Source organism: Cryptomeria japonica, chromosome 10, assembly GCF_030272615.1.
Source record: "Cryptomeria japonica chromosome 10, Sugi_1.0, whole genome shotgun sequence".
Lineage (NCBI taxonomy): Eukaryota > Viridiplantae > Streptophyta > Pinopsida > Cupressales > Cupressaceae > Cryptomeria > Cryptomeria japonica.
In genome coordinates, this window is record NC_081414.1 from 296,479,994 (window position 1) to 296,500,314 (window position 20,321).

The following is a 20,321-nucleotide window of genomic DNA, read 5'->3' on the forward strand; positions in this document are numbered from 1 at the left end:
CTATAGGAGATGTTAGGGAAGAGGTTTTACTAAATTATTCTTTTTGTTTCATTTAATTTCATTGTGATTTGAGTAAGATATAACCATTTTTCTAAAAACTATCAAAACCCTCATTAGGGTTTCCAGTGAGTGGAAAAAAATGTATTTTAGTCTGTTTCACCATTAAAAACTCACACTACTAATTGGAAAGGCTCTTATAAATATGTATTTTCATTTCCCAATCTTTCGAGGTTATATGGTGAAGGATGCACATGCCAAAGTTGATAGGTTGGTTTGATATACACCATGTATTAGACCTTTAAGACAACACTATAAAGAAAATAATACATAAAACTACAACAAGGGGGGGTCCATCTTGTGTGAGGGATGCTGGAAAAGGTGTGGTGGATACCAAGGTACAAACCTATGAGGCTTGATTCCATTTCATCAAGAAAGGCCAAAGGAAAATATGATTGTCCTTGCGTATGTTTACTGTGATTGTCATAAGGAAGCCAGTGACAATGCTTGTTGAATGAAGTTTGGATGAAGTATTGGATGGAATGTGTCTAGTTGAAGGAGCCTTGAACCTTTGGGAAGAGTCCCTCACACAAGTAGACTAGGAGGTTGGAAGCCTTGTGGAATTTGGTCAGATCTCTTGACTAATGTTGTTGACTATCCTAAAACACCCTAATTGTCATAGTCCTAATGTCGGTCCTAATGCGAGACATAATTCCAATCATGTTTGTTGCAATGGAGGGTCATATGGAGAGTTATGAAGTGTGAGTCATAAAGGGTCTCCAAAGGTCCTTTGTAGGGTGTTCAAGTCTAGAGGAGAAGTTGGAGGTATTGATGTGTTCGTCAGCCTAGATCATCAATAGAAGCATCCCTAAAGGATGAGGGTATGTCATTGAAGTTGGTCCTCAAGAGACCTTTTTGTTGTGTTGTTACTGTCCAAACTTTTAAGTGTACAATACCCTATGATGTTTGTCCAAAGTCTAGAGAATGTTCAAACCCTAAGGGTCAAATAGTGTCTCAAGGGTGTCTAATTGATAAAGTATAGAACTACTACCCTAGTAGATTGAAACCATTGAGCTACCCCTACCTCTGCATCACACATGTATCTAGATAGTTTTTGTCTGAGGCAAATTTTTCCTTTAGATAGTTTTTCTTCCTTTACCAAAAGATTGGTAAAAGTTTCTTTGAAATGCTCTTTAAACATATTGCGTTATCTTTAATTTGATAGTATATAGTCATTTCATTTGTATCTTTATATGTCGCATTTCCGGTTGATGTTGATGTTGATGTTGATGTTGATGGGCGCGTACTCCAAGAAAACAAACTAACTACATTTCCATCTCAATCTCGCTTTTTAGTTTCTCTTTCCCACGAATCAAACTACCGAGCAATATTTGTTCTCACTTCTCTCTTCACCGATAAGAATGCTTCAAACTATCAAACTATCAAACTACTGAGCTCCTTCACGAGAACAGGAATGGAATTTCAAGACTGCTGATACAGGTGATTCAGGTTAATTTCTATATTTGTTCACCGATAAGGATGTTTTTCTTGCTTTTCTGCAATCTATTAAGGAATACGATTTCTCATTTCTTTAGTCCCATGTTGAAATAAGTTTCAGAAATTGTTGATTTGTTTGTTGAAAATTATGAGTCCAACTTGCAGATACATGGGTAAATGTGCCCTTGCTAGGTTTGTAGTTGCCTGTTGTATGATTTTACATATAAAGTTTATCTTACTGATATAGAATCTTTTGATCTATACTAGTTTTTGTGTTAATTTGCATTTGTGATACGGAACCTGACCTTCGTTTTCTCACATCCTTCCTCTGAGTAACAGGAACAATTTCTCCCTCTTCATATTTATCTCGAAATAGCTTTAGTCAGACGATTTCCTCCTTATCTTTGTGTGTGAATTATGGTTATTTAGATCCCTTACAAGAAAATAAAAAAGTTACAAGAAGCAAAACTTAGGGTTCTCTAGATTGAATGTTTTGGTCGTCTTCTCTTAAATTATTTTCGTCAAATCCACATTGTCTTTGAATCCTGTATACAAAACGTGCATCTCAGCTGTTTGTTTGAGACGATCTACTGTAAATTTAACCCGTAATAGAGTCTCTTCATTTTTCCCCAAGAGTAACTCTGTTCGCTTTTTTTCTTGGAAAAGTGCAATTCTACCATGGAAACAAGGCCAGACAGGAAGGATATATTTGCAAGAAGACCTAAAATGAATTCATAGTTTTTTGTGTTGATCAAACTTATTATAATTATTTGAATTTGTTTCTTAATATATAAATATAAAATGACGGGAAAATAAACGTAAAGATCCACAATCGGCAACTCGTACATCGTTTCATCCTGCGAATCGTATATTATTTTACAGTTCTGTCAGTGTATACTGAAAATCATATATGTCAGATTTTTCACCAATTTCTGACCCTATGAAATAATTTGGGCAGGTCGTAACTTCTGTCCGAATTGTATCATCTTTTTCACTCGTTCATAATATTTTAGCCTCAGGAGCCTGCCAAGGTGCACCATACAAGAAACCCCAAAAGATTTGCATTTAGGGTTATTACAAGAAATCCTAAAGAACAACGCGGCGAGGAACAGATTTAGGCAGCTCAGAAAACATCGGCCCAATGGATTCCATGCAGGTAAAACAAATATGAACATTTCTTTTTAAATTTGGGGAGCACACATGAAAGTATTAACACTTTTTGGGGGTGAAATTTTCAGGCGAATTCTGATGGACAACAGCGCCCTTTTCATACGTTTTGGCATGCGATGGCCGGCATTTCCATTCCATGCACAGCCGTTTGGGTATTTCTTGGATTTCATGGCATAACCACCGCCATGAATGCTAATGGTCTTTTTGTCAATGTATTTGGAGTGGGTTCTATTGTTGCATCTTTTATCGTCGCAGTATTACTCGTGGTAACTAGGGCTCGGGGAACGGATCGTACAATTTTCCTCACCTTTTTGAATTCAACGATACTTTCCATGTCGGGTTTCCTTGCAGCTTTTTACACTGTGCAGCCGTCATCGTATATTATCAGTCTTGGTTTTGTTAGTTTAGCATGCATGGCTTTTAATCAGTTTGAAATATGGTCTCGCTGACTTGGAGGCCTGTAGAGTACTCAGAATTTGTCAAGACTCTATGAAAACAGCTTTTTCTGTGAACAGGATGAAAAACTTTTTAACCCATTCTGTTTTACAGTAGATAATGGATTCTCTTTAACATATAGAGCAAGGCGGAAATGGCTCGCCAGGCTGTAGCACTAATGGGTTTTGGTTGGTTTTTATCATGTCAATGTGCTTAGCATCAGGACGAGGCCATATTTCTTTATGTTTATAATACATATACCGTAAAATAAATTTGATATTTCAATATTTGATCTTAAATTTTAAGACAAGTGAATGACTTTATTTTAAACCAAATTTGTCAAGTAGATAAATGTATTATAGCTCTCTGAATCTGTACTTCATTACTCTTGGAAATTCAAGTCTTTTTAACTTTCTAGTCTTGAGTTACTTTCATATATTATAACTAATGTATTGGTATATTAATACTGTACTTAGTCTTGGAAATTCAAGTCTTTTTAAATCTGTACTTAGTATATTAATCAATGTATTGGTATATTAATCAATGTATTGGTGCATTTTAAAAACTGGATAGTCATTTCTTTCCATGCACTAGAAGAAGAATTCAACTGATTTATGATGTAATTAATGTCATGTATTTCTCTTAATTAGCTTGTGTACTAATACTTTAACTAAGATGATTGATAGTTGAACTGGTTTGACATTAGTGCCGGATAATATTAAGCATGATCTGGAAGAGAGAATATTTAGAATTTCGTCCTTGTAAAGTAATTGAGCCACCTGGCACTTGCTTATTTTCCATTTTATTATTTTAGAGAGAGAATGAATGTTATATTCTTTTCTATCATAGATAATAGATATTTGTAAATTTTGTTTGTTGTTTTAACTCTAAGAATAGTATAGGTTTTTTTGAGCATCCTTGCTTAATTTAAAGATAAAATTTATCACTTTTTTTGTTTTGTAAAACAGTAATATAAACATGTGCATTGACATGTTCTATATTAGTTTTTTCATTTATCTACTACACACATTATGGTCACTAATAATGTCCTCCACACATTTCTAGACTATTTGCATGATTATATGCTTCAGTAGAATATCATTAAGGTTGAACACATCATGAGCTTTTCTTATTAGCATAAGTCATCACCTTGTGCTTGATCAAGAGTCTATATTTAAAGGCAAAAACAAAGCACATGGACAGATTGAGTTCTTTGTAGTTATAGAGGAAATTGGCAATGCTAAATTGAAGTTAATTTGCATTATTTTGGGTGTAGCATTTAGTACTTGGCATGCCCACTTAAGATAATTTCAAAGTCTATAAAAGATATATTACTAATAAGATTTATTGAAAGTTCTTTATACATTTAAGATTTTGAAGAAAATTATGTTACTAAGGTTATTGTTTATCTATAAGGTTCAAAAGTTGTCACACTTAGTTTTATATGAGAAATGGAGTTTCTATAGATGTATGGAACCTTTCTTTTATTACATTAAATGTCATTTAGTATTTAATGTAATTGATTTTATTTTAGAGCATCTTAATGTTATTGGACTACACGTTATAGTATTGACTTTGTATATTGTTATTAATATTTTGTAATTATTATTAATATTATACACTATATTATTCTATTTATAGAGTATAGAATTATTGGTTATTGCCAACAAGGAGCATTACTATAGCATAATTTAGATGCCATTAGTTTTGATTGATGTGCAAAAGAGAAATCAAAATTTTAAAACCTTTGTATGGTAATAATCATTGATGTTGAAAATATGTTGATATTCTTCTCTATCATAGATATTTATAGGCAACCTATGACATATAATTGTAAATTTTGTTTGTAGTTCTACGTATAAGGTTACTTTAAATTTTACTATGATTCCTCTTAATTTAAACAAAAGATTTATATCATACATTCTAGTATTTTGTCCTGTCATGTAAAAGATTCTAGTATTTTGTCCTGTCATGTAAAAGACAAAATAAAACACTAACAAAATAAAACACTAACATTCACGTGTTTTCAAAATATTCTTTTTCTTTATAAAACTATACACATTATAGTCACTAATCATGTTTAGGCAAGAGGATAATTTTGGTTGAACACATCATGTGATATTTTTTATTAGCATAAGCCATCACATGGTATTAACCATGAGAGAATTCGAATGTGCTAGCTTATAATAACATGAAAAATTGAGAACATATTAAAATAAAGCCATTACATTGAGGTTTAATAAATGAATTTCTTCAATTTGAATTTACTTTAACAACTAACAATATTTCTCAATCAAGAGTATAGATTTAATGTGATTAAATGGTTCCCACTTTTTTGTCAAAGTAGGATATTGAAAACAATATTTTGAATTAAATATTCCGTTTCTAAATTCTAAAGCACCTAAACCATCAAGAATTTGTAGATGATGTGAACTAGTGATTTGTGAGATTTTATTTGTAGATTCTAAATATATTTGTTTTGAAAGTTTTGAAATTAAATTGTAATTTTTTTTTACATAATTGTTAATAAAAAAATAAACTTACTGTCAACAACATTTTTAAAAGTGCCACTTATGTCATTTTGCATAATTTTTTTATACAAATGATCAAATTATATTATTTTAATATAGATTTGCAACATGGATATCAAATTCTTGTAATTTGTTTCATTAAATTCTTACATATTATTTTAATTTAAGTTTTGAAGTCAAACCAAATAAAATGTAGACATAGATTTATGTCATCACACATAACTTGTTATGTATGTATCAAAATTTAATTTATTTGTTGGAACAAGAACATCAATACCTAATGAATAGATAATATTTATAATTATTTTTATTAATTTAATATATTTCACATGCATAGAATAGAGAACCCGATGTCATTAATTTATAGTCAACAACATTTTTGAAAGTGATGCTTATGTCATTTTGCATAATTTTTTTATACAAATGAAAAAATTATATTATTTTAATTTAGATTTTAAAATCCTCGAAATCCATTTATCGCATCCATTTCCATCCATAAATTTCCTTCCCAAAAATCAGAAAATTCCAAAAAAAATTTAAAAAATGAAATAAAAAAATCTGGAAAAAAATAGAAAAAAGAAAAAAAGTAAAAAGAAAAGTTCATTCAATGGTGAAAACTTGGTAAACAAGCAACTTGGACAAGTACCATGATGAAAACCTAGCAAATAGGCATCATATGCAATTCACTCCATCCTTTTGCTCTCCACACTTGGGGGCAATTTCTTCTAACCATCTAGCCATCACCTGCTCCATCTCATCTACCTGTCATACCCAACATATCCTATCCATTTCACTTCCTCCATCCTCCTCTAGATCTTGACCAAAAAAAAGGTAATCATGTATACATTCTTTAGACACCTCTTGGCATCCATTTCCCCATCACAAGATTTTCTCCATCATCCTTCCTATTTACCCATCCTTCCTCCCATCCATATAATCCTTTCACATACCTTCATAGTCCTTATCCACCCGTCACCCTATCTTCCATGTAATTCCCTCAACTTCCTATCATTCCTCCTATCATATCCCTACTAAGTGCCTCGCTACAAATGAAATATCCTAAAAGGGACATCTTATCGCTTTGCAACATAGTCGCTAGATACCCTCTCACACCCACTATTCATTCACTAATCCATCCATCCACCAATCCTTATCTCCCAGTTCCTCCATCCCTTATTCCATAACCTAATCCTTTCTCAATCCTCATCTACTTCCATCTCTTTGTCCCTCATCCTTTCATCCCCTAGTCACTTCCATAATGCTTTCATCTCCAAATCCTTTTTAGCCTATCCTCCATTCTTTCATCCCTCCTATTGTATCATTCCATCACCTCTTACATCCCTTGTCATTGGTATCTAGCTCTAGGCTACCCCCATGCAATCAATCCATCTTCTCCTTGCAATCCACCATTGCATGCAAATCCTTTCCATCTCCTTCAGCTATCCAAAAGAAAACACCAATAAATTCATCCAAACACATCCATGGTCTTGTTCTCAGAGTTTCTCCAAACCTTGATCACAATCCAATCATCATCATCGAGATGCATCATTCTTAATCATTATATTATTTTGGATACATCGTTTTCACATCAACAACACCCCATCAATCAATAATCCATTGTGACTTTTCATCTTAACTATAGCACCATCATGTTTGTCCCTAGGTCTTCATCCATCATCCATGGCTCGTGTGCATCTTTTAAATAGTGTCTTGTACATAGTGTCAGTTGTGTGTTTCTATCTAGGTCCACTTGTGCATATGTATCCCTACATCTCTTCCTTTATATAAGTTAGTGGTGTCTCATCAATATCGTATCCCATCAGCTAGTTCTTTAATAATTATTTTTAATCATCTCTATCATCATAATCATATCAGGTTCCCTTTTGTCATCTAATCTCGTTGATCCCTAATCCAATCATCAATCTATGTAGGTTGTATTCTTCCTTTAGTTAGATGAATATCAAATCCCATCCGTTAGTTATCCTTTTGGCAAAAGATATTTTAGGCACTCATGTTGACTTTGATTCATTTTTGTCTTTGTTTATCTTTTCAAGCCCTTCATTTTGTGTCCTTTTAGTTGCCACAATCCTTTACATCATGGTGTGCTATGAATGACAAAACATGGGACATGGTCTTGTCTACTTTTGTTTTGCGTGGCTTGTTTGTTCTTGATGTGTCCCTTATTTTTTATTAAGGTAAATGGGTTTTACAGGGACCCGAAACCCAAAAGTTTTACAAAACCAGAGAATAAGCATCAAAGATCATGACCAAAAGAAAAAGCTAAACCATCTTGGTGCAAGCTCGCCAAACAACCTAAAACATAAAATATACAAAGACCAGAAGAAACAAAGACCTATCGATAAAAATGCAATAGATTTGCATTCTTCTAAATAACTTTCCTATTGATAGCCTCCAACTTGTCCATGATAAATCCAAAGTTGCCTTCCCGGTATGGGTACACGGACCTGTCATAGTATGAGAACAAGAAATATGACCACCTATACCCTACACTTTCTTTTTCTTCTTGGAGTCCGAAGGAGTGATACTGGCAATAGGATCAACCTTGTAATCTGCAATAATATTATTGACCCTCATCAAGCCTTCAAAACTATTATTCATGGTGGCCTTGCTGATCTGTATCATATTTTTCAAAATTCCTTTAATTTCTTCCAAGCTAACCTCTAGATTATATATTATTCTTTCATGATTTGATTTCATCTTGTCCAAGTCCTAACTAACTTTCTGGGTCAACTGGAGGAGTTTCTTCATATTACTGGGTCCAGGTTTGTTCATAAAAGTATCCACAATACCATTTATACTCTCTTTTAACACTCTAATATCCATCATCATCTTTCAGAGACAATCCAACAGATTGTTGGCCACAAAGGAAATGCATTTATCCAAATCTGCGTCAATTTCACCCCTCCCCTATTTCCCAAGATCAATGTCTATGGGAATTTCAATTTCAATCTCCTATTCACTATCTTTATTGGCCCCCCTTCCAGATTTGGGCTTCTTAGATTTGGGAGAAACAAAGTCAGTAGACTTGGTACCCAGATTTTTATATTTGCTAGCGACCCACCTAGGGTGCTTGTTATGCTTACTGCTACTTGTCCCATGGGTTATATTATGAATGGGACCCTTACTAGTAAGTGAACAATACTCAGGGTCATCTGACAAGTCTTGATCCTGCCAGTCCTTGGCAAGCCTGCTATCTTCCCGTTCCAAATCTATGTTAGAAACCACTTGAATCTCCGGGTTGAAAGAAGAAACATGGGTTTTCAAAATAGGGGACGAATTGACTTCATGGGCTTTAGCATAATCCATAATAAGATGAATAAGGCCCTCATGGAGGACTAGATTATCCATATTCTCTGCATGTTTCTCAAGACTATGCCTTAAAGAAGATGGCAAATAAACTAGATTGGAAATTTTTCTATCCTGCCTGAACTGATTCAAAATGACAAAGTGGTAGGAAAAAATGCTCACATGCCAGCCATCAAGAGTGATGTATCTCATTATAACCTCCACCACATTGGCCCAAGGCATTTGAAGATTGTTCTGATTGTAGCCACCATCAACCAATTTTTGAACCCTATTTTGCACCTTTTGCTTGTCGAAGAAAGTGGAGATAACTTCTTCAACAAATTTTTGTTCTCTATAAAACTTCCTTCCGTCCATCTGCATACTAGTAATTTCAGTGATAAAATCTTCATCAATCCTAAACTCAATGTGATAGACCTTTAGGATACCATTATCCCAGCCTCTCACAAAATCTTCAGTGGCACTCGATGAATTCCCCTTCAACCTTTGTATATACGTCACTAGGCCCCCGTCATAAATCTCATTCCAAACCTCAGTATTCCTTTTCCATGTCGCGAACCCTATTTATCAATAATTATTTAATTAAGAAAATAACATTTACTTTTCGCAAATAAAATGAAATTGAAATGGAAATGAAAATTTTTAGAGGAATTAGATGATAATGTGAAAGAAATTCAAATGCAAAGAAATGATTTATATTATTTTCTGTAAGTGTGATTAAATGATCGGTAATATTTTTATTATTAGGGATTGTCATTGCTAATGAGAAATTGAGTGCAAGTGAATGCAGGAACAGATGAATGTGAATGAAGGTGAGAATAGGGTTTAGGTAGAGTTGTCTTAGCTCCAGGATTTCGCTAGAATAGATGGAATATCTCACACACCACATTAGAATTTATATTTTGGATCTTGTAAAGAAGGATTATTTAAATGACCTTATTTGAGTATTTGTTTAAATTGGAATGATAAATTTGGAATGAGTAGTTTTACTTGATAGATTGATTTAAATGTTTATACATGTATTTTGATGTTTGTATGTGCATCTTGTGAAATGGATTAAATATCGCGTTTATATTTTTACTTCTTGATTTATGATAATGATATATATGTGTGTGTGTGTGTGTGTGTGTGTGTACATCCCCACACACACACACACACACATTATATTATGTCTTGAAAAAAAAAAGATAATTAAAATTTGAATTGATTTATTAATATAGTTATATATATAATTATACATATTATATATATGAGTTCAAAGAAAAATTTGAACATATACATATATATACGTATGTAATTACTATATATGTAAATATATTATTGAAATTAAATTATTTTGTTTTATGAAAAGACATTATTTATATTTATATATATAAATATAAATATAAACATGAAAAGCCACTTAATTGAAAGCATAATAACTGATAGGGTTGGCAGATTTATTAATGCAAGTCATAGTCAAACAACATGTTATGAGAGTCGATACTAGTTGATTTGGCATAACGTGGAAACTTAGAAAAATTGTTTGCAAGAAAAACAATAATATGTCGACCATGCCACAAAACAAGCATTTAAGTGTTTGTATTGAAACTCGACTTGCAAATTATATATCACATCGAATAAGGAATGCGAAGTGGGAGTCAATGTTGACTATTTCACATAGCATTCTATAACAAGTTATTAATAGCTAAGCTTACCGCATAGTGGAATCGAAGAATAATAGCTAAGCTTACCGTATATTTACAGGTCAAGGTGCCATGAGAACTATTCCATGTACGGAAGGGAGTGAGTCAATGTTACTACCAACTACCCACCCAAATCTCCACCTTCACATGCATTTCAACTGCAATTTAATGTGGCATGATTTAATAGTAACGTGGTAATTAGTCCGCATAATAACACTGGTAATAAAGAACTTAAACGACTTGAGCAGTTTGGTGTCAACAACAGGGATAATGAATATCATTCCATAGAGAACACACAAGTGTTTGAAACCATCTAGGACTATGATGTTGTAGTTAAACTAGTAGTGGTGTCAAGATAAATAAGTCACCACTAAGAGAGATGGGCCCAAAAATAGGAAAGAAGGTAGATGAAAACACTATATATAGAACATTGAATTGGAAGAGAAAGATAGACATACAACAAAGGATTAGATAATGGAATGTGGAAGAGAAAAGTATTGGAGGTTTAGGAGTATTACGACCAGTCATAAAAGATTGGTGATGATCATCTCAAATTTAGTGTCGAATTTCAGAGGTGGGATCTTAAAACAACCATTAGTTCGTTTTATTATTAGAGAATAGAAAGAGAGAAGAAGATATTGTGAAAAAGAGAGAAATTTGTTGAATATAGAAAAAATAAGAACGAAGAATAGAGAATGGAAATATAGAGTAGTGAGTAGAGAAGAGTGAGCTCATGAGATATAATAGCGTAGAGGGGGAAAGTAATAGAATCTGGATGTATTGCAGACATTTTGGGAGAATTTATTAGTGCTCATAACAGACTTGGATCATATTTAAGAGGTAGGCTCTATTATAGAAAGTTTTGTTGTAGAAGATAAAAGAAAGTTCTATTTTGTTCAGATTTATACAATAATCAAATGAAGGAATTAGAATCATGATATTCAATTTCCTGATCATATGAAACCATTTTAAATTGTTTTAAAATATGTTCATGTAAATAAAGATGCAATAATAAAATATTTTCTTAAAGTTTGTTGATAAACATAGTGTAACTCATAGAAATTAGATCATAAAATCCTCTAGAAATAGAGCAAGAGGACAGAGAAAGTTTATGCGTTATAAACTTTGAACTTGAACCACAAAGAAGATGAAACACTAGGATAATGAATTATTAAATATTCAAGCTTATTTTGATTTCATGAAGAAAAGAGTTACACTCCCAAATTTGATCCTTGCATTAGAAGTTAAGATGATTATTGGGTAACTCATTTGAAAAGCCATATAGGTATGCGCATTATGAATTTTCATCATGTTAAATATTGTTATGAAAAATTAGTAAAATCCGTTAGTTGAATTCATAAATCATGAAAAACCACATATTAGTATCAAACTAAATATGTTATTTGAGAAAAGAGGTAGACAAACCAAAACACATGGAAAGATAGAGAACTTAGGAAATATTAACGTGGAAATTCAAAACAATAAGAAATAGAATGCAACTTAATGATTGCACTATTTAAATGTTATGATAAATGAATAAAAGAATGTGTACTCATTTTTTTATTCTATTTTTATGTAAAGATACATATATGTGTTACACCTTCGTAGTTTTTTATTTTTGACTACTTGAAAAGATAGAAGTGAAAGAATGTTCTCTTTTCGGATATATATTTATTTGTCAATGAAAGATTGTTTTCTTGCCAGACAAAGTTGGTTTTAAATGAAATATTTTGAAAGTATGGTTGCAGGTCTCTTATTGTGGTGAGATGACACCCTTGCACTAGTACCAGTTGATTATGCTTTTCTACATGAGCATTGAATCACACATTTTGTTGGCTTCGTTAACCTTTCTAGCTGGAACATATAAGTTTCCTTTGTGCTTCACAAAAGGAATTTTGCATGAGATGTTTACCATTCATGGACATTTGTTCTCTTCTTTGATGCTATATCATGTGGAGGATGGTGTGCAACTTGGTCTATGAGATCCATGAATCTTGACATGCTATTTTCTAGAGTTACACATTTAAACACAACTTGAAGACATCCACAAGGATCTTGAGAATATTGCATCACACTCTTTCCTAGAGATGAGTCTCCACCTACCTCAAGTTTAATGGACACATTGGAGACTACAATTGATCTTTCACTACACAACCTTGTCTTCGGTACTGAAGCCAACCTTTCAATGGTACTATGAACTAAGCATGGTCAATCATGATGAAGACATTTTTCTTGTTGATCTTCATTTCAAAGTTTTACCTACATGCAAACTAGTTTTAACGGTGACTTTCATTGAAGGAATTCCAAGGAAACTCCTAGATTTGGATGGTACCACTTCAACATCCATATGAGAGTTTTAATTTCTTTGGTCATTATATGCAGTTTTTCATAAGAGAAAAAAATGAAAAAAATAGAAAGAAATGAAACAAAAAGAAAAAAATGTAAAAAAAAAAAAAAAGGCAATAACTTCTAACAATGAAAGCCTTCAGGCATTGTTATACAATTATAATTTGAAAACCAGTTTCTAGCGGATTGTAGTTGAAATAAATTCTTAGTGGTGAAAAGTGTTTTTACAATGCCACTAAGCGGTGAGTGAATGAAAACTGGCTTGACAATGGTCACTTGTCATTATAAAAAATGAACAAAAAAATAAAAAAAATAAAAAAATCAATAATTTATTTGAGCTAACTATTTTTCAGGAACACTCGGATGCTTCTATGGTTCTTTCCCTCTCTCTCGGTGTTTCTAGCATCTCTGGTTACTCACTTATGTAGCTATGCCTTAGTTTCTGTTGCAGTCACAAGTTTTGGTTCCTTCCCTACTCATGGTTCACAGTTGCTGAGTTATTTTGGCTACCCAACATTGGAAAACATGGACATGCAAGTTTGTAAAGCAATCAGTTTAATTTTTGATTCTTTTATCTCTCAACTTTATTAATATTTTTTATTATATGGATAATTTCTGCAACATCTCTACCTATCCTCTCCTTGTTCCCCGAGGACGGTCAACCCTTTAAGTTGGGGGGAGGTATACCACCCTTATTATGTATCTTTTCACCCATTACTTCACTTTATCCTTCATAGTTCATCATGCATGATCATTTCATATTGCTTGTCATTTCACCTTCATCCTTCATGTTGCCTTTCATTTCAATCATTTCACATAGCTGGGAGTCGTGATGATTTTTCATGATACCTCCTATATATATAGCATTTATACAATTTTGATGTTATGAAGACTAAAAAAAAGAGAGAGAGAAATTGAAAACTGAAAAAATGAAGAAAAATAAAAAAAGATGAGAAAAAGTGGAAATGAAAAATGAAGAAAACTAAAAATTGAAGGAGGTATCAAGAAGGAAATTGAAAAAAAAACAAGCAATAAATATTGTCATGAGAATCTTGTTATGAAGGGATGGTGAAAAATAATTGAAAATAATTCCATGAGGCTTTGTTTGAAGAGGACTTGACAATTTTTTAAATGATTGCACGAGGATGTGCAATATGCTAAGTTGGGGGGAATGATAAGAGATAATTATTTCTAATTTTATCTCACATTTCATTTGTTCATAGTCACTTACATATTCCATTCCTATTATATTTCATCCCATCTTATGTTGCATGTGATTAATATAAATAAGTAATATTTAATATAGTTTTTAGATAAATTAATGAAAATTTACTATTGATTGACTTTACTAATGAGTATTGTTATTCCATGCTTGTACTATACTGATATGTGGGTGCAGATCTTACTGAACTTCCTGTCGCAAATTTACTACTAATTGACTTTACTAATGAGTATTGTTATTCCATGCTTGTAGTATACTAATTGACTACATGCTTAGTATTGTTCATGTTAGTTTAGATATTGTAGTTTATGTAATTGTATATAATTCTAATTGATTCTAATGTGCTTCATATTTAATTACGATTTCAATAATTGGTGTTAAGTTTATGTTTTAGAGTTTGTCGTGTGCAGATCCTATCGCCAGGAAGTGACAGTTCCTGTCGTTGGGGTTTATTTTTGTATGTTCTAGCTACATTCATCCCCACTTGGCTTGTTATCTTCATCCCTTGAGCAGATAGCCAGTGTACCTTTCATCAAGTCTACGATCCTAGATTGACATTAGAAGCAAGTTGAATTGGCTATTAAATCTTATCAACTATTCTTAATATTGAAACCACAGTTTGTCTCTACAGAACATGTGAATGTACATGTTTAAATTTATCTTTTACAAAACAAAATAATGTGATAAATTTTATCTTTAAATTAAGAAAGGAAGCTCAACAAAACCTCAACTATCCTTAAAGTTAAAACGACAAACAAAATTTATAAATATCTATCATCTATGATAGTCAGGAATACCAAACAAAACAGTTAACATTCACTCTCCAAAATATTAAAATGGAAGATAAGCACATCACTTTACAGAGATGAAATTCTAAATTTTCTATCTGCATCATGCCTAATATTAAGCAACGCTAATGTAGAAGGAAGAAAGTTTTGTCAGAAATGTCAGTCTGGTCAAACCGTCTCAGCTATTGATTATCTGAGCTAAAAGTTTTATTAAAAAACTAAACAACAGAAATATATGATATTAATTGCACCATAATTGACTCATCAAATTAGTTGAATTCTTCTTCTAGTTCAAAGACTGAAATGGCTATCCAATTTTAGAGATAATACATAACACATAAGTTATAATGTATGAAGATAATTGAAAGACTGGGTAATAAAAGAAGACTTAAATTCCAAAGAGTAACGAAAAAATAAGAATTCATTAAACAGAATGGGTTAAAAAAAAATTTCATTTGTACATTGTCTTGATAAACTCTGAGCACCTTGCACGTTGAAATAATACAAACCAATTTAAAAGCATGCTTACTACAGTAACAAAATCAAGACTGATAAAAAGCCACGACCAACCAAAAACCGCTGAACTAATGCCACAGCCCTAGTAATCACAAGTACTAATGCCACAATAAAACATGCAACAATATCACCCACTACAAATACATTGTAAAAAAGGTCATTAGCTTTCATGGCGGTGATTATGTTACGGAATCCAAGAAAAATCTGACATATAGTATTATCAGTATACACTGACAGAATTGCAAAATAATATATGATTCACAGGATGAAATGATATACGAGATTCTGATTTTGGATCTTTGCGTTTATTTTGCGGTCATTTTATATAGGGGAAGAGCACCAGTAGTTGAGCATCTTAATTTTGTGCTTCTCAAAATCTTATGTGGAAATTCCAAATCACTCCCAATTTTTTACAGTAGCTTACTTGGCAAGTCCCATGCTTAAAACTAAGCTTTTAGCACCACATCATTAAGTATGGTGCCACATCAGCATGCTTTTTGCCTAGGTGTCCAAAACAGCCCAAAAAAAAGGTGAGACCAACAGGCGTGCAAAAGAGGCCCTATAGTTGTGCAGCTGATATGGCATCACCTGATTGATTACTTTTTACAATATTAGTACATTTCCTAACAACTATTGGTACATTTCGTAACAAAAATTGATATTTTATGTTTCAAACAATAGGTTTTATTTGTTCTATTTTTGGAACAAAACGTATCAACAACCCTTACAACAATTGGTACATGCTCAACTACTCGTGCTCTTCTCCTATTAAGAAACAAATTCAAATAATTATAATAAGTTTGATCAATACAAAAAAGTATGAATTCATTTTAGGTCTTATTGCCAATATATCTTTCCTGTCCGGCCTTGTTTCCATCGTAGACTTGCACTTCGAAAAAAAAAAGGGAACATAGTTATTCTTGGTGAAAAGTAGAGAAACTCTGTTACGGGTTAAATTTATAGTAGATTGTCTCAAACAAACAACTGAGATGCACGTTTTGTATACAAGACTCAAATACAATGTGGATTTGATCAAAATTATTTCTAGGGGAAGACGACCAAAACATTCAAAGTAGAGAATCCTAAGTTTTTCCTCTTGGAACTTTTTAAATTTTCTTGTAAGCGATCTAAATAACCATAATTCACACACAAAGATAAGGAGGAAATTGTCTCACTAAAGTTGTTTTGATATAAATATGAAGAGGGATAAATTGTTCATGTTACTCAGAGGAAGGATGTGAGAAAATGAAGGTCAGGTTCCGTATCACAAATGCAAATTAACACAAAAACTAGTATAGATCAAAAGATTCTATATCAGTAAGATAAACTTTATATGTAAAATCACACAACAGGTTGTAAAGATTAAAATGAGCAGAGAATCAAAAACCAAAAAGCAAAAAAGAAACACACAACACAAGATTTAACGTGGTTCACCACTAAGTGGCTATGTCCACCAGAAACACGGGGAATTATCTTATTAACCAAATATCCAATACATAGTACAATCAATATGGGCTGCACTTAGCCATTTATATAAACATATCAGATATGAAATGGAGAGTCTAGGGAAGACAAATAGTCATGTGACCATTGGGCTTCATATACCCAACACATGTAACTATAAACCTAGCCAGGGCACAATTACCCATGTACCTGCAAGTTGGACTCATAATTTTCACAAATAAATCAACAATTTCTACAACTTATTTCAACATTGGAAGTGACTTATGAAATGGGACTAAAGAAATGAGAAATCGTATTCCTTGATAGATTGCAGAAAAGAAAAAAAAAAGCATTCTTATCGATGAAGAGAGAAGTGAGAACAAATATAGCAATTAACCTGACTCACTTGTATCAGTCTTGAAATCCCATTCTTGTTCTCGTGAATGAGCTCAATAGTTTGATTGGTGGGAAATAGAAACTAAAAAGTGAGATGGAGATGGAAATGCAGTTAGTTTGTTTTCTTGGAGTGCACGCCCATCAACATCACAAAGAAACGCCAGCTCATACGTACAACTTTCTATCCATCTTGCAACTTTTTAGCCATCTTGCAACATATCTTCTCTTTTATTTTTCATTATTCCATTTAGTTAAAATCAATTTATAACTATCATTATTTGTTATTTCGTCATATTCTACCATTTTGTAGCCTCAAAATCTATGCAAGATTGTACATTAATTTTCTCATGATAGTTCTATTTTCTACCTATGCGAGATACCATCTTCATTATATCAAGAATTATGTCTATCTTCATTATGTTAGACAAGACAAAATAAACAATGGTACCATCCTCGATGGTAAAAAGTAGAATTAAAATAGAGATCAGTTGCTAAAGTAATAGTTAGTTGTAGATATTCACAAATCCCTTTCTTGCACATTCTTCTAATATTATGACTCAATATTACTCTTCTACTATATCAACCTTATGACTTCTATCTCTCCTCAAAGTTCTAAGTTAGAGCTTTCCAAATATATCATTCACTTCAAACAAATTGATTTTAAATAGTGATCATTCTCTACTACATATTCCTACTCAAATCAACCTTATTGTAGTCACTAGCATTATAGTCGATCCTATCAGTAGGGTCAATATGATAACATAATAAACTCTATTCACTAATGGTCTTGAAAATAAGAAGTACGAGGAGTTTAAAGCTACCATTTTTTTTCATGGAAATATTTCTCTTAGGCCTATTGATTTCATTTCTTTTTCAGTCCTTGTGGGATCCAAGACAATGGATGATATTAGAGAAAAGCACATAATTCCTTAGCTAGTTTTCATGGATGCTTGATCACGACAATCATCCATAAATGTGTGAAGCTTCCCCATGAGGACATCATTCATATGACCCAAGATATTGGATACAAACCGCTGGTGTCATGTGGGTGCTTTCTACTTGATCACTTTTGGCTTACTTTGGTAGGGCCCATGTTGCCCCATGATGACTTTTTATACAAGGCCTATTATAGATACAAGGTTGGGGGTTCATGACATTCTTATATCCTTCCTTATTTTTCTTCTCCAATTCCTTCTCCTTAGCCTACTTTTACATCATAGCATGCTTCGTCCTTTATGCATTCTTCTTTGGAGGCTAAGGACAAGCATGTTCACTCAAGTATACCCCCTCATTCTTTTAGGAATTCACAACCTCTAATGGTGTCTTCTTTTCATCTAGTTGTGCTCAACATAGGAAGATGAAATATTCCCATGTTGTCCATGTCCAAACCATAAGGCCTCTGACTTTTGATTCTTCCTACAACTCCTTGTCCTCCTTTGTATAGAAATAGAAAGAACTCTCCTCATTTTGATTCTTCATGGGTAGCTCCTACATCCTGATCCTTGAGGGATCCTCCTATTCCTCCTCCTCCTATGGAAAAATGAGGAAAGGTGCTTATTGTTAAGACTAAGGTCCTTGCATCTATAACACCTCTAGCTCCACTCGTGGAGCCGATTATTTTGGTGGCAATGATTGTGAAGACAACTTAATTTGTAGAGTATGATGCTCAGGAGCCTTTCTAGGTCTTTGTTCTTGGCCCCCATCACTATAAAAAATAGCTTGCATGTTATCGTAAGCATCATCAGTATATGATGGCCCTTGAATGCGATTCCTTGTACAAGGCTAAGGATGACCCTCTTACTTCTACTCCTGAGTTTTCTTTTTCATTTGTTCTTGTTCCAATTTTTGCTTCTATAGTTACTAAATTCTCTTGCTAACTCTATCTTAGTTCTAGTTCCTTCAGGTGATCCGATGAACCTCACAAAAAAGGGTGCAAGTTCTCAGAATTCCATCCTTGGAATCTTTGTTTATCACTTTGTTACCTAATATCCCACATTTTACATAGGCCAAGGTCTATTGAACCCAAGACGGGACTGGGAGGAGGGGTGAATTAGTCTTAAATAAATAATTAATGCAGTAACTCACAACATTTAATGAATTAAACAACAACACATAATCAACACATCAACACCAAAAATTTGTATGTGGAAAACCCAAACAAGGAAAAATCACGATGGGCACTTGGTCACAAAATATATCCACTATGTATGTTAGATTACAATGAAAGAGCTCACTGCTTTGAACTAATTGACCAAGGCTAACTCCTCTTGGGGAAAGCTACAAAAATGACTTGCAAACCTGATGCTAACTACAACAAGGCAAGATACAACAAATTGATTTGAAAAGAAGGATCTCTTTATCATGAAATTGTCCTTGAACTTAGCATCAAGAAACCAATAGCAACACACACAATTTAGATCTCATCTAACAACACACTATGTCATATTTCTACCATAGTCTCAAACAACTTAGATATTATTCAAACACAACTCTTCCACTTTGTTCTTCGCTGAACTTCACTGTCTGTATCCACATCACAAGCTTTGTCTCGCTACACAACTCATTCGCAAACATTCTTTATATACAAGATAGATCTTCAAGGCTTGAACCAAGTCAGCCAAAATTAAAATTAAACCTTCCAAACCAAAAACACACACGTTGATCCACTCCAGGAGAAAGAGGGGACACACACATCTTCCTACGTCCAATCCATTGATCCCCAAACACCAAAATTTTACCCATAATATAACGTGTCCATATAGACAATCAATGAGCCAAAACATATTCTCCAATGCAAATTACTCTTATTTGGATCTCCACACATGATGGTGAGACCCATAACACATAAAATTACCTTCCACAAATCATATCCATACAAAAAGGTAGGATTAACACAAAATATAACATGTGGCTATGAAACATACCACAATATTTGAAGAACACAAAGATATTTTCAAACCACAAAACTAAC

General features: G+C 33.0%; 1 protein-coding gene across 2 annotated transcripts; it reads left to right on the top strand.

Moving 5' to 3' along the window:
- The first annotated feature begins 1,276 nt into the window (after positions 1 to 1,276).
- On the top strand, positions 1,277 to 3,386 carry LOC131859516 (uncharacterized). 2 transcript variants are annotated; one of them, XM_059213341.1, is made up of 3 exons: positions 1,277 to 1,506; positions 2,453 to 2,650; positions 2,733 to 3,386. In XM_059213341.1, the coding sequence occupies exons 2-3, from the start codon at positions 2,636 to 2,638 to the stop codon at positions 3,111 to 3,113; spliced, it is 396 nt and encodes a 131-aa protein (XP_059069324.1). In that variant the 5' UTR covers positions 1,277 to 1,506; positions 2,453 to 2,635; the 3' UTR covers positions 3,114 to 3,386. The 2 variants fall into 2 exon arrangements, with proteins under 2 accessions (XP_059069324.1, XP_059069325.1); XM_059213342.1 differs by having other exon boundaries at positions 1,277 to 1,497.
- The last annotated feature ends 16,935 nt before the right edge of the window (positions 3,387 to 20,321 follow it).